General features: G+C 46.3%; 1 protein-coding gene across 1 annotated transcript in view; it reads right to left on the reverse strand.

The window, feature by feature from the left end:
* Positions 1-392: 392 nt before the first annotated feature.
* The window catches only part of kif20bb (kinesin family member 20Bb), a gene marked incomplete at both ends in the record, with an annotated part of 37,261 nt that continues 24,176 nt past the window's right edge, over positions 393-13,477 (reverse strand). The window contains 2 exons of the mRNA XM_084459839.1: positions 393-517; positions 7,174-7,349. Coding sequence (XP_084315965.1) covers positions 393-517; positions 7,174-7,349 — 301 coding nt within the window. The remainder of the gene's footprint in view (positions 518-7,173; positions 7,350-13,477) is intronic.

The following is a 13,477-nucleotide window of genomic DNA, read 5'->3' on the forward strand; positions in this document are numbered from 1 at the left end:
TTATTATTTGTTTTTGCTTGTGAACTCGTCAGCATTGAAAATGAGGGAAACCTCAATTGCTCTACGAGTATAAATAAAGGTTTGAAATGAAATATGTGTTTGTATGTACAGACCAAGGATTTGATGATGTTAAGGTGTTTTAAATGTGTTGTAGTGGCCTATAGAATTTGGATTCCAAGTCGATTTGTTACTGACAGAGACAATAATTTGCAAGAAAACAATAAAGGGTTTGTTGAAATCAGACACTGTAATTTAAACGTGAGGTATAATAGTTTCTTTGCAATAGGTTTGCTTTTAAATTATTTCCTGCGTCATACACACAGTTTCTCACATCACCATTCAATATTAAAGAGCCATCAGATCCACAGGCCAGATCTATCCGGACCTCTGGGTCACAGAGCGCCCCCTGCAGGTGATGGGCAGGTGACCTCTGGATCCCAGAGCGCCCCCTGCAGGTGATGGGCAGACGAGCGCCTCCTTTCCGACCACCCTGGGATAACTGTGGTGATTAGGAGCTCTGGAGTGGGGCCACACAGAAACACACAGGCAGTCCCCTCACCAAAGGACACATGCATTATTATTAGAATCAGGCCCGTAATCGTCTCGCGGAGGGTACGGACGGGGGGAGGGGGAGGAGGGGGTGGAGGAAGGCTGAAGGCGGGGAAGTGAGGACAGAGGGAAGGTAGGGGCGGATGAAGCATTAAGGGTAGGGGTGGCAAGCAGAGGAGGGCAGGGTGGGGGAGATAGGAGGGGCAGCCAGCCAGGGGGAGGTGAGGGAGAGGCAGGTAGAGGAAGACAAGGGGGAGAGGATCGGGGGAAGGGGAGAGGAGAGGAGGGCAGGTGAAGATAAGCAGGAAGGGGGGGGAGGCAGAGAGCAGAGCACCTGGAGGGGTGGAGGGGGAGGGAGAGATCGGAGGCGGTGGGAAGGATGGGGGAGGCTGAGAGGGAAAGCGGGGGGAGGCTGAGAGGGGAGAGAGAGGGAGGGATGGAGGAGAGGGGGGGGGGGGGCATCGGAAGACATAGCGGAAGGCAGCGCGAGGGACGGGTGGGCGTCTGACCCTCCCGGCCGCCAGGCTCAGCTAACAGATGGCTGACCGACGTCCATATATCAGCAAGATTGAGCCCCGCTGTCTGTAGCAGCGGGCAGCAGGCGTTCTCACTGGCACGCCAGTCTGTGGCACAGACAGCTCCGGTTGACAAACGGCACATTAAGGACGCGCCGCGAGAAATATGACTCTCTATGTTTCGACATAAGGGCACTGGGTACACGCTGTGCATGGGGAATTGACATTTAGATATTCTCCGTGTAACTCATCTTTGATGCCCATATGTGATCTATCGGATACATTATCGGTGGTCATATGGTCCCATATGTCATGTCGGGACATTGATTGTGACGTGCAATTATTTACATCCGGAGACGAGGTTGTCGATCGATCCGAAGACAGGAGGGAGGAAAGGTGTGTTTTGGAGAACATGTAGGTGGAATTCATCTCAGAGGCGGTGATCCACAGTTGCTTCTCCAGCAAGCGTCACTGTCTCTGTGTCCAGCTGAGGTTTCTTCGTTGGGGTTACTTTGATCTGGACCTGTGAGAGAAGCTCATTCTAGCTACAGTATGGGTTTTTCTTTGAAGTGAACAAGCCTCCAGTGGAGCCCCTGGATGCAGTAGTGGTACAGTCATTTAGGATTTAGGATACAGCGAGGAGGAATGGGTCCGCTGTAGCCTACAATAGATACCAGACTTACAGAGTATGTGGCTGTCTGTAAAGCATAATCAGACAGACAGCCAGGGCGCATAAACAGACAGATACACAGACAGAATGACATGATACACAAACAGGCTGGCAGACAGGCAAATTGACAAGGCACATAAAGAGACAGACAGACAGACAGGCAGGCAAACAGACAGACAGGCAGACAGAGAGACAGACAGGCAGACAGACAGACAGGCAGACAGACAGACTGGCAGTTGCATCATTGGAACAGTGACGTGAGCCAGAAGCAGGGGGTGTAAACAATGACCTTGACTTTCTCATTGTCTTCCCAGAAGAGATAAATCAGACATCGGGACATCTGTGTGAGAGGCCTCTACAAACTCATACAGTTGTTCTTATACTAAAACAACCTCGCCCCATCCTCCTCCCCTATTCTCTCCTCTGCTCTCTCCTTTTCCTCCTCTCTCCCACTCTCCTCCCCTCACCCGTCCATCATACAGCTTTCCCTCTCCTCTCCTTCCCTCTCTTCCCCCTCCTCTCCCCTCCCCTCCCCTCCCCTCGTATCTCCGAGGCCGGGTTCAGAGGGTTCGGAGAGCTGGATGGACATGGGATTTCTTTCTACCCGGTGGGTCGTTGAGGTTTTCTAAGCTCCTTCACATAATCACCCCCATAATCATGAACACTTTCCAAACACTTTAACACCGGGTGGTCCACATCAGTCAATGTGTCATTGTATCAATGTGTGTGTGCACAAGTGTGATTGTGTGTGAGTGTGTAAGTGTACGTGAGAGAGAGAGAGGGAGAGGGAGAGAGGGAGAGAGAGAGAGAGAGAGGGGGAGAGAGAGGGAGAGAGAGAGAGAGAGAGATAAAGAGAGAGAGAGAGAGAGAGAGAGGGGGAGAGAGAGGGAGAGAGAGAGAGGGAGAGAGAGAGAGAGAGAGAGAGAGAGGGGGAGAGAGAGAGGGGGAGAGAGAGAGAGAGAGAGGCACACTCCTGCTGATGCTGCTAGTTGTCCCAGTAATTTAGAACAGGAAGTGTGAGTACTTAAATCAATGCTCGGTTCATCAGAATTGTCTCCGTATTCTATACTGTACTGGGCAAGTACATACCGTATGCTACCAATATGCTACCAATCTACAGAAATCTCTCAAAATAAATTTGTAAGGCTAACCACCTCTTCTAATTACTAGACTCCATCTCCCCCTCAGTCTAAACTAATTAAGAACATATTATCTATTCACAACATCACCATACTCCAATCATGCTCATTTATCTACTGTACTTACCTGACAAATGTATTGCCCGAATCTTTCATTCAATTCTCACAAGGCTACCTTTATATAGCTAAAATATAATCTTTTAGTAATTTTAAGTATGTATTGGGGGCCAGCCTGATCAATCAAGCCCCCCAATAGCGCCCTCCATTGTAATCCCATGCTCACGCATGCACGCACACACCGACACACACACACACAAACATATTCACTCATAACCTTTGTTTTTTCTAGTTGTTTATTGCTCTATTCGGTGAAGTACTTCTATAAGCCCATTTGGGTTCCGCCACCAGCTTTGTTTTGTTTCATATTGTTTTTTATTGTTCTTGTTTTTATGGCGCTCCTTGTTGACGTATATAATAGAGATTTTTCCTTTGTTTGTTGGGGTGCTTGCCTGCAAAGCAGAACAGCTGCAAGAAGAGATGAAATAAATGTCACCAAACAGCTCTGTGGAAAAACACTGGCCAGTCTGCTCCTGTTAAAGACAAGGATAATAATAATACTACATTTTATTTGTTTTGCACATTACATTTAGAAAAATACATCTCAAAGTGCTATAAAACAGGTGTTTTAAAACAACGAAGTAGTTACAGCCAACTACATTTTTTATAATATTGAGTCATTTAAATACCTACCCTGTACATACTATTGGGAGCTGCAACTGCCACCAGGGTCGGAGGAGACCCCCCACCCCCCGCACCCCATCCATCAAGGGGCGACCCTCGTTGTTGGAGAGGGCCAGCTCCTCAGCAGGGGTGTCGTTTTTTGGAGCAGACCCCCCTCCAGTCTTCCTGTCTTTTCTTCCTGTTCGATATAAGCAATTTCAGCCATTTCATTGTTCGATAGGCCTTTGTATACTACAGACATCATCCTAAAACAGTGACGGTTTAAAGCACCATAACAGCCAGCTTATTGAAGAATAACAAGTAGCCTAGGCCTACTCACCGTTTTGGATTATGGTTTTATATTTGTTCTTATAAGGTTGAGGTCCGCACACAGCTACTCCACAGGGCTATTTATGAGGTAAAAGGTGACAACTTTTTGACCCGTGTGGGTTTTCGTCAGGTGATGTTTGTCACTGCCCCAGCCCCTTAAATAAGGTTCCCCTAATTGACACCGCGGTTTTCAAGGTCACCCCTAGGGGTCAAAGTTCATAGTGCAACTATGTACAAATGTGAATGGTTCAGTGTGCAAACATTTAGGACTGGTGTATGCATTAGTTAACAGTACAGATAAGGTTTTCTATACACTTATATTTGTTCTTGACTTGCTCCCAAGAACGTTTACCATTGCCAGGGTTGGCGCTGAAGGAATATGTTAAACGCCATAAGAACAGGCCTACATTTATGCAACACAGACCCACTCTACCTCCTGAGGTACAGACACCCCAATCCTATCATGGCCTTCGTGTGAGCTCACATAGAGAGTGAATGAATGATCACAGAGAGAGACTCATCTTTTCAGGGGCCTGTACGTGGAGAAAGCATAACTAGAGGTTCATATTTTGGCTTTACATTACACATAACAACCTCTGCTACACACACACACACACACACACACACACACACACTGAATAATCTAGCTAAACTCATGATGACAAATTACATCAGTGTATTCAGGGGCCAGCTGTTCAAACTTCCATGTTTACATTCACTGTTAATAAGCAGTTTTTCTTGTCCGGTCCAATGTGTCACTTTTACTTACCGTATGGCAACAGTGTGTGTGTGTCTGTGTGCATGCGCGTGTGTGTGTATACGCCTGATGTCCCTGCACGGCTTGCTGGACTCAGATATCACCATGACCGTATTGGAAGGTCTAGAGACCGCAAGTCATTCATCTCTGTCTGTGTGGAAAGAATTAATGAGAGATGGGCTATTGCTTATTCATCATTCTCTCTATTTACCACTTAGCCTACAGTAGGCCAACGTCTTTCGATGGGGTGAATAATAACCTGGTCAAAAAGTTGGACAAAAAAAAAGTGGACAACAAAAGTTATGACTTAAACTGAAATCTTTGGAAATCTGTGGAAATCTTGCAGACTGGTAATTAAAATGAATAAATTAACATTCGTTGAAGCTGTGATGATCTTGATCAGCAGGCGGAGCAGCGCTCTCCTGGGCCCAGAGGCTTGTACTGCGGTCCACTTGACTGATCTAAACACGACCCAACCGGCCCAGCACCGAGACACGGGAGTCTCCACGAGCATCAATCACAGCATCCAGCGGGAATCTTCCCGTGCACTGGGAGGAGGAGGCGTTTGTATTAATAGACTGCACCACACCACACCGCCAGACAGCCAGCGTGTTCCTGACACACCAATTGAACACGTGAGCGCGCCCAAAAGATTCATGAAGATTCATGTAAAAGAAAAAGGGGAAGGTGACACCGGGCGTCGCCGGTGCCAGGACTAGGGTGAACACGCAATCCATCATCGTCATCATTACCATGGGGTGGGTGGCACAGAGCACAGGAACTCGCTGCCACAGACGGCTGCGTTCCGAATCGCATACTTCTACTTCTTACTACCAGTACCTACTACAGCTGCCCTTAGAAAGTACGTACTTTGCAAGCAGTAGGCATCCAATTGGGACATACTACCTTGTCATAACATTGCGCCTTGAAATTTGCCCACATCCGTCGCTGTCCATAACGCGACATTCGTCTACAGCTGTCATGACTCGCACATGTGATGCACATTTCCGTTGCGCACAGGATTGTGGGTCAGAATAGCCAGAAAAGCCTGCTGGCTTGCATACTGCAAAATACGACCGGATGTAGTAGGACATCCTGGTATTTTTGCCATACTGCATGTGGCATACTATGTATTGGGACATACTACATCCTGTTTTGGCGTACTATATAGTAGGGTAGTATGCGATTCGGAACTGGCCTCCCCCTGGGGGCTGTATAGCCCAATAGCTGACATAAAATGGTCAGACTGTGAGCTTCTTTATCTTTGCAAGTATATAATTGAATACCACAAAAACAGTTTCAGCTACGCTCTGACGTCACCTGCAGGCCTGGTTCTCCGCCACGACACCAGGGACACCACTGAGGCTGCCCTGTGATTGGCTGATCACAGACCCTTGACAGAGCGCCAGCCCTGCTCTCTGTCTCGACCAGGGAGACACCCAAGGGAGAGTGATATATATATATATATATATATAGAGAGAGAGAGAGAGAGAGAGAGAGAGAGAGAGAGAGAGAGAGAGAGAGAGAGAGAGAGAGAGAGTCAAGGGGAGATAATGATTAATGCTGCATGACATAAGTCAGGGATAAAGGGATGATAGGAATTGAAAAGAAAAGAGTCCTCTGTGATTTGCCCTCCGCCTGTCTCTCTCTCTCTCTCTCTCTCTCTCTCTCTCTCTCTCTCTTTCTCTCTCTCTCTCTCTCTCTCTCTCTATACATCTGCTGAAGGCTAATTGCTCACCATGCTGAGTTTGAGATGACATTGAATTAAAGCTGTGATTTGCAAAGCTCTCTTCTCCTCTCCTCAGATCACCTTTTCTCACCCCATTTCTCTCCTCCTCTACTTACGTCTCTCCTCTCACCTTGCCTCTCCTCTCCTCTCCCCACTCTCTTCTTTCTTCTAGTCTCTCCTATCTTCTCACCTCTGCTATCCTCTCTTCTCTCTTCTCAGAGCACAGGAGACTGCCACTCCACAGCATCCTCCCTCCTAGCAAGGGAGAAAGGTCTGGGCTGAGTTTCCCAGAGGCATCATAGCGCTACGTTCATCGTAAGCTATGGCGTTCATCATAGCGCTACGATGAACGTAGCGCTACGATGCCTCTGGGAAACTCAGCTCCGGTCGGCTTCTTAGACACAGCATTGTCACTCACACAAACTAGAACAAACAGACTGAGAAACTCCACCATCCCCTGCGGCATCAGGCTTTATAACTCTCTCTAATATCACATGATATTTATGTTTTTATATGTGTTTGCGTTTTGTGTTTTATGCATCTCTGTATTTTGTATATTGTGCACAATTCAATTTGTAAAGATTGTGAGGCAGAATTATTAAACTCAAACTCTAACTTAACACATACATGCACACACACACTGTCTCGTCAAACTGGGAAACCACTAAAACAACATCAACATAACATAACAACACAATCCAGGGAAAGTTCCCATTTCTCCCCCCTAGAGGGGAAAACAGTAATTGCAGCTGTGCTCCGGGTACCAGGGTGTGCTGCTGTAATTGTGGTGGGGAACGAGTGGCGCACCAGGTCTCGTATGCGGACGTGGTTAGGAGGGTGACGGGCTCTGGGGTGGCTGTCTCTGGTGCCGGCCTGCCTGGCTCCCGGCCCGTTGGCTCGGGACCGGCGGCGCCGGGGCCTGTGGCCCCGCGTCCGCCGCCTGTGGAACGCCCGTGTGTGGCGGCGATCGCTGAGGACACGCTGATTGCGAAGAAGCACAGCTTTGTTGCCTTTGTAAGGCTGTCAACGTGGCGATGCAGCAGCGTTCTAAGAGTGATCGGATCAAGACTGTTGTTGCGGTGGCGATTGAATTCCTTGGGATTGAGGATATTACGGCTGAGCTGGTCCATGGGATGTTGAACTGCTGTTGTTGTTGGCGGCCATGTTTAGCCTGGGTATGGCTCTTTGCTTCCTTCATTGGACTGCCGGGAGTCTGGTTTCCGTTGGGCAGGACTTCAGGGTCGTGGTGTCTGTCATGTCTGTTGTTCCGGGTGTTATTTGTGTGTGTGTGTGTGTGTGTGTGTGTGTGTGTGTGTGTGCTGCAGCTGGTAGGTTTTTGTACTCCCTGTGAGGCGCTGTCAGTGCGGTGGGTTTCTGTGGGTTTGGGTGCTGTTGATGGGAGGGGAATGTGGTGTGGGGATTTTCGTGCGCGGGGCGTTTCGTTTCTCAGTGGGGCGGCGGTCACACTGACGGCGCTGGGGAGGTTGTGCTGGAGGAGCGCTCGCTGGTGTGTCTCGTTGGTGGCCGGGGGACTGGAGTGGTTGTCGCTTGGAGCGACCTAGTGAGGTCATAGAGCTGAGAAGAGAGAAGGAAGGGAGAGGAGAAGAGATGAGAGAGGAGAAGAGAAAAGGAGAAAGAGGAGAGGAGGGAGAGGAGGAGGATAGAGGAGAGGAGAAGATAACAGAGAGGAGAAGGGAGGGGAGAAATTGAAGAGGAGGGGTGAGGAGAAGAAGAAGAAGAAGGGAGGGGATGAGAGGAAATGGGAGGGGATGAGAGGAGAGTCAAGGCAGAGGTAAGGAGAGGAAGTGCTCTCCAGAATCCTGGTTAGACACATCAGGAAAGGCTTATGAACTTAAACCGTAACCTCCCCATAGGGTCCAATCCTACAGGCTTGGATCAATCCCAGAACCCCATGAGTCACTGTGTCTACAGTATGTTTGCCTTTGCGTACACGTTTGACCTGGTTTGAATGTTGTCTGAGCATCAGGTGACCTCACCTCAGGGTAGGATGTAGAGTTGCTAAAACACACAAGCGATTAACAAACCGCTTGCTCTTTAATACAGACCATAATACAGACCTCCTGGATACTGAATCCAGTGTTGGTTGGGTTCCATCTGTAGCTAAGAACATTAGCATTTGAGAAGATAATGAGGTATAGATATCAGGGGCCTCATTTATCATTTTTTTCGACACCTTTTTCCCCCATTTTGTGCGTTTACACTTTTCTCCGCCAAGTATGTGACCTATCAAACCAAAACTCAATGGGAAAAAGTGCGGACATTTACACCCACTCTGACCATGGTGTATGCCCTTTCTGAAGACGGGGTATTGGCGACGCAGGTGGTGAGTCGGTGAATTGCAATGTGCCTATAATGGCCTAATTCACCCCAAAAATGTATCTCAATGCAAGATTATCTCCTCTAACAGGCCTATTTATTGTCCCATATGGATTTGTTTTTCAAACTTGGCCTATGCTGTTCCAAACTTGTCTGCGCAATGATAGGTCCTCACACACCAAATCCAGCGCACCATCAAATCAAATGCCAATAATTGATGATTAGATTGTCATCAATATATGATCAAGTACACTTGTTTGCTACAAACATATACCGGTAAATATTGCGGCGAGTCCACCTGTGCGTAATGGAACAAGATGGATCCAGCAATCCTTGGGCTGCTGGACAACCTCGCCAATGCCATTGCGTGCAACGCCGTTGCTGGATCAGAAGGGAGCGGGTGTTCCAGGACCAACCAGATCTGCTGGCCCACGATGCGGACTGTGCTCTTAGATCTATGTGCTCAACTGGGTCCAGCATTAGAAAGAACCACCCGGCGCACCCATGCAATGTCAGTGCCAACACAGGTAGGCCTACGGACCACATACAATTGAACAATGAGGCCAAGGCAGCACTCCAAAAAGGAATAGTAATGATGAACGTGTTGTTCACGTTTGGACATACTGAAGTGAGCTAGCCTACATGTAATGGCACAGATACTAACCACTCTGGGCTTCCTGGCAACCGGGACATATCAGCGGGAACTAGCCGACAGCTGTATCTGATAAGGCAAGGCAAGGCAAACTTTATTTATAAAATGACAGTCAACCAAAGTGCTGTACAGAGGTGGGCCCGAAATAATAACAAGGAATTTCAACCGACAATACAAGTATGAAACATAGACTCGGCTTGTGCTCGGACTGAGTGAAACGCCAGTGAGAAGAAGTAAGTTTTAGGGAGGATTTGAAAATATCAAGATTGTGTGAGGATGTAATATAAAGGGGAAGGCTATTCCAGAGCCCCGGGGCGGTCTGTCACCTCTACACTTTCATCTGTTTTTTGGCACCTCCAGCAGCAATTGGTATCGGCAGACCATAACATTAACATTAACTTGTTCACCCTTGTGGCTGAAGCCGCTGTTGGGAATGATCTAATAAATCTAAATCTTTTCCCTATAGGTCTGGGATATCACAGCCGTCACTGAGCGCAATAATGCCTGCAGTCTGGGATGGCCTCATTAGGATGAATGATCGGTACATTAGGTTCCCTTACACTGTGGAGGAGCAGGCCGATACCAAAAGGCGATTTGCAGAAATGTCCCAGAAATGTTCCCAATGTAATCGGAGCCATCGACTGCACTCACATCATGATCCGCGAAATAATTTGTTTATGTGAATCGCAAAAATGTCCACACGATCAACACCCAAATCATTCAGCTGCTACTTTGCATTGACCATATGGTTGAGTTTGGGCGTGAAGACGCGTTCATGTGAGCACTTCTTTGAGGCGCGTTCACGTGAACACTTTTTTTTGGTAAGGTGCGATTTATAAAAGGAGATTTCGTACAGCTGTGCGTACGCACGGCTTGATAAATCCAAAAACGGTCTACATTTTTTGGGTGTATGCCATTTTCGCCATTTGGGTGTATGGGCACTTTTTGGGTCTTTGATAAATTAAGCCCCCCTTTAGCTGAGCATAGGTGGATTAAAGAGTTTTGAAAATAAGAGTGTCTTCATGTCTGCTATGTAGCCTATGGTAGTAACTAAGGCTGCCTGACGAGAGGAGCACTTGTTTACCTTCTCTAGGCTTCGCAAAGACTCATCAGATGCTGGGTGACAGGATTTTTACCCCGGATTACCACTGGCAGGTTTGTAGTGCTATGCTACAAAGTGTGAAAGATGTTGTGCGTATCCAAAAACAAACCTTCAAAAACATAGCATGACAGAACATAACATGGAAGAACGAGAGTCGGCACTCTGTAGCTTCCTTATCTCCTTGAATTTAGCATCCTAGTGTGACGTTTCAAGCTACAGCTCATCTTCAGAGAGCTTAGAGTAAATGACACAACACACTCTCTCCTTCCTTAATCCTTCCTTCCTTCGTCCTTCCATCTTTCCTTCCTTCCTTCCTTCCTTCGTCCTTCCTTCCTTCCCCTTCTCTCTCTCACTCTGTATGGTAATGTATCTTTAAATGTCTAGTAATTGGCAGCTTTGACTTGCAAATAACGTTTTTTAGGATTCAAATTCTCTCTCTGGGTCTCTCTCATGCAGCATATTATTATTCCCACATCCAAACAGACACAAAGCTCTTCAACATGACAGACACATTGGAACTGTACAACAAAGTGAGTGAGTGTGTGTGTGTGTGTGTGTGTGTGTTTGTGCGTGTGCGCGTCCCTATGTGCGTGTGTCAGATAGGGGATGTAGCAGAGCAGGCGTCTGAGGAGACATCTTCTTTGACCTTGTGAAGCCGGCGGTTTGAATACATATTGGTGATGATGTGTCCTTGACCGCCGTGTCCTCTTGATCTAATGGTGCTTGACGTGAGGGCGACTAGGATTCCATCCCCACCAGCTACTGTAGGTCACAGTTATGATGCAGGGATCAGATTAGGTACAAATATTGAGTAGAATAATAAAATAGGCCTACTTTGGGTGCGTTTGATTTATCTCAGCGGTGTAGCGACCCAGCAAGACGAGTATGGGGTATATAAGGGACTGACAGTGCCTCTCTCTTTTGGTGTGCACATCAAATGAACCAGACGCTAGGACGTAGCTCACAAGATGTGGTTGTCTGTGTCCTTTTTGTGTGTGTTTTTTGTGGTTATTTTTTGTTATTATTGTCCGTTGTATATGATCGTAAATAACCTTATAACATGGCTTCAATCAATCAATCAAAGCCTTATTTGTATAGCGTATTTCATACCCAGAGGCAACACAATGCGCTTTACAGAGAACAAGGGAGGTGGGCATACGACCCACCCCTACATATTCCAGAGGGAAGCAAAAAAACAGTAATCACCCGGGGGCCAGATAAGTGAGCTGTAATAATTCTTCCCTGACCCCTCTCAACAAGGCGATCGAGCAAGCTCCTGGAGTATGTTTTTCTACCGGCTAAGAACATTGTAGCACCCGATAATGTAATAATCAACCGATAATGTAATAACGCCTGATAATGTAATAAAAGTTTGACTTAAGTCAATCGAAAATGTAATAAAACCTGATAATGTAATAACTTAACCAATAATGTAATAAAATGTCCTGACTGATAATGTAATACCATTTTTCTGATAATGTAATACCTTATTACATTATTGGTCAAGTTATTACATTATCAGGTGGGTCTTTTTTTTTCAAAACTGGTAATGTAATACTTTACTGATAATGTAATAATTTAAAAAGTGAATGAATAATACTGTTAGGGTACTTTGTGGTATACTTTGGCGTACGCTGTGGTACTTGTGGTATACTTTGGTGTGTCTCATGATACTTTGCAGTATACTTTGGGGTGCTTTGAGGTACTTTGTGGTATACTTTGGGGTACTCTGTGGTATACTTTTCAGTACTTTGCAGTACTTTGTGGTATACTTTGGGGTACACAGCAATACTTTGCAGTACTCTGCAGTATACTTTGGGGTACTTTGAGGTACTCTGCGGGAATACTTTGAGGTACTTTGTGGTGTGCTTTGGAGTACTTTGCGGTACTTAGTGGTATACTTTGTAGTACTTTGCAGTACTTTGCAGTACTTTGTGGTATACTTTGGGGTACACAGCAATACTTTGCAGTACTCTGCAGTATACTTTGGGGTACTTTGAGGTACTTTGCGGTACTCTGCGGAATACTTTGAGGTACTTTGTGGTGTGCTTTGGAGTACTTTGCGGTACTTAGTGGTATACTTTGGGGTACTTTGTAGTACTTTGCAGTACTTTGTGGTATACTTTGGGGTACACAGCAATACTTTGCAGTACTCTGCAGTATACTTTGGGGTACTTTGAGGTACTTTGCGGTACTCTGCGGAATACTTTGAGGTACTTTGTGGTGTGCTTTGGAGTACTTTGCGGTACTAAGTGGTATACTTTGGGGTACTTTGTAGTACTTTGCAGTACTTTGTGGTATACTTTGGGGTACACAGCAATACTTTTCAGTACTCTGCAGTATACTTCGGGGTACTTTGAGGTACTTTGTGGTACTCTGCAGAATACTTTGAGGTACTTTGTGGTGTGCTTTGGAGTACTTTGTGGTACTTGTGGTATACGTTGGGGTACTCTGTGGTATACTTTGCAGTACTTTGCAGTATACTTTGGGGTACTTTGAGGTACTTTGATATTTTGCAGTAGTTTGCAGTAAACGTTGGGGTACTTTGCAGTACTTTGCGGTACTTTGCGGAATACTTTGAGGTACTTTGTGGTCTGCTTTGGAGTACTTTGCGGTACTCTGCAGTACTTTGCAGTAAGCTTTGGGTACTTTGCGTTATACTTTGGAGTACTTTGAAGTACTTTGTGGTATACATTGAGGTACTTACCTATACTTTGCAGTAATGTGTGGTAATTTGTGGTATACAGAGGTACTTTTCAGTATGCTTTGGGGTACTTTGTGGTACTTTGCTGTATACTTTGGGGTACTTTGCTGTATACTTTGGAGTACTTTGCGCTATACTTTGGAGTACTTTGTGGTATACTTTGGAGTACTTTGAGATACTTAGTGATTAGTAGGGCCCTTCAAAAAGGGGTTCAGTATTTTATCTTAGCCTATATAGTAGGAGACAGGAACTGATTTAATTCTATGAATTGAA

This window comes from Borostomias antarcticus, assembly GCF_949987555.1.
Source record: "Borostomias antarcticus genome assembly, chromosome: 29".
Lineage (NCBI taxonomy): Eukaryota > Metazoa > Chordata > Actinopteri > Stomiiformes > Stomiidae > Borostomias > Borostomias antarcticus.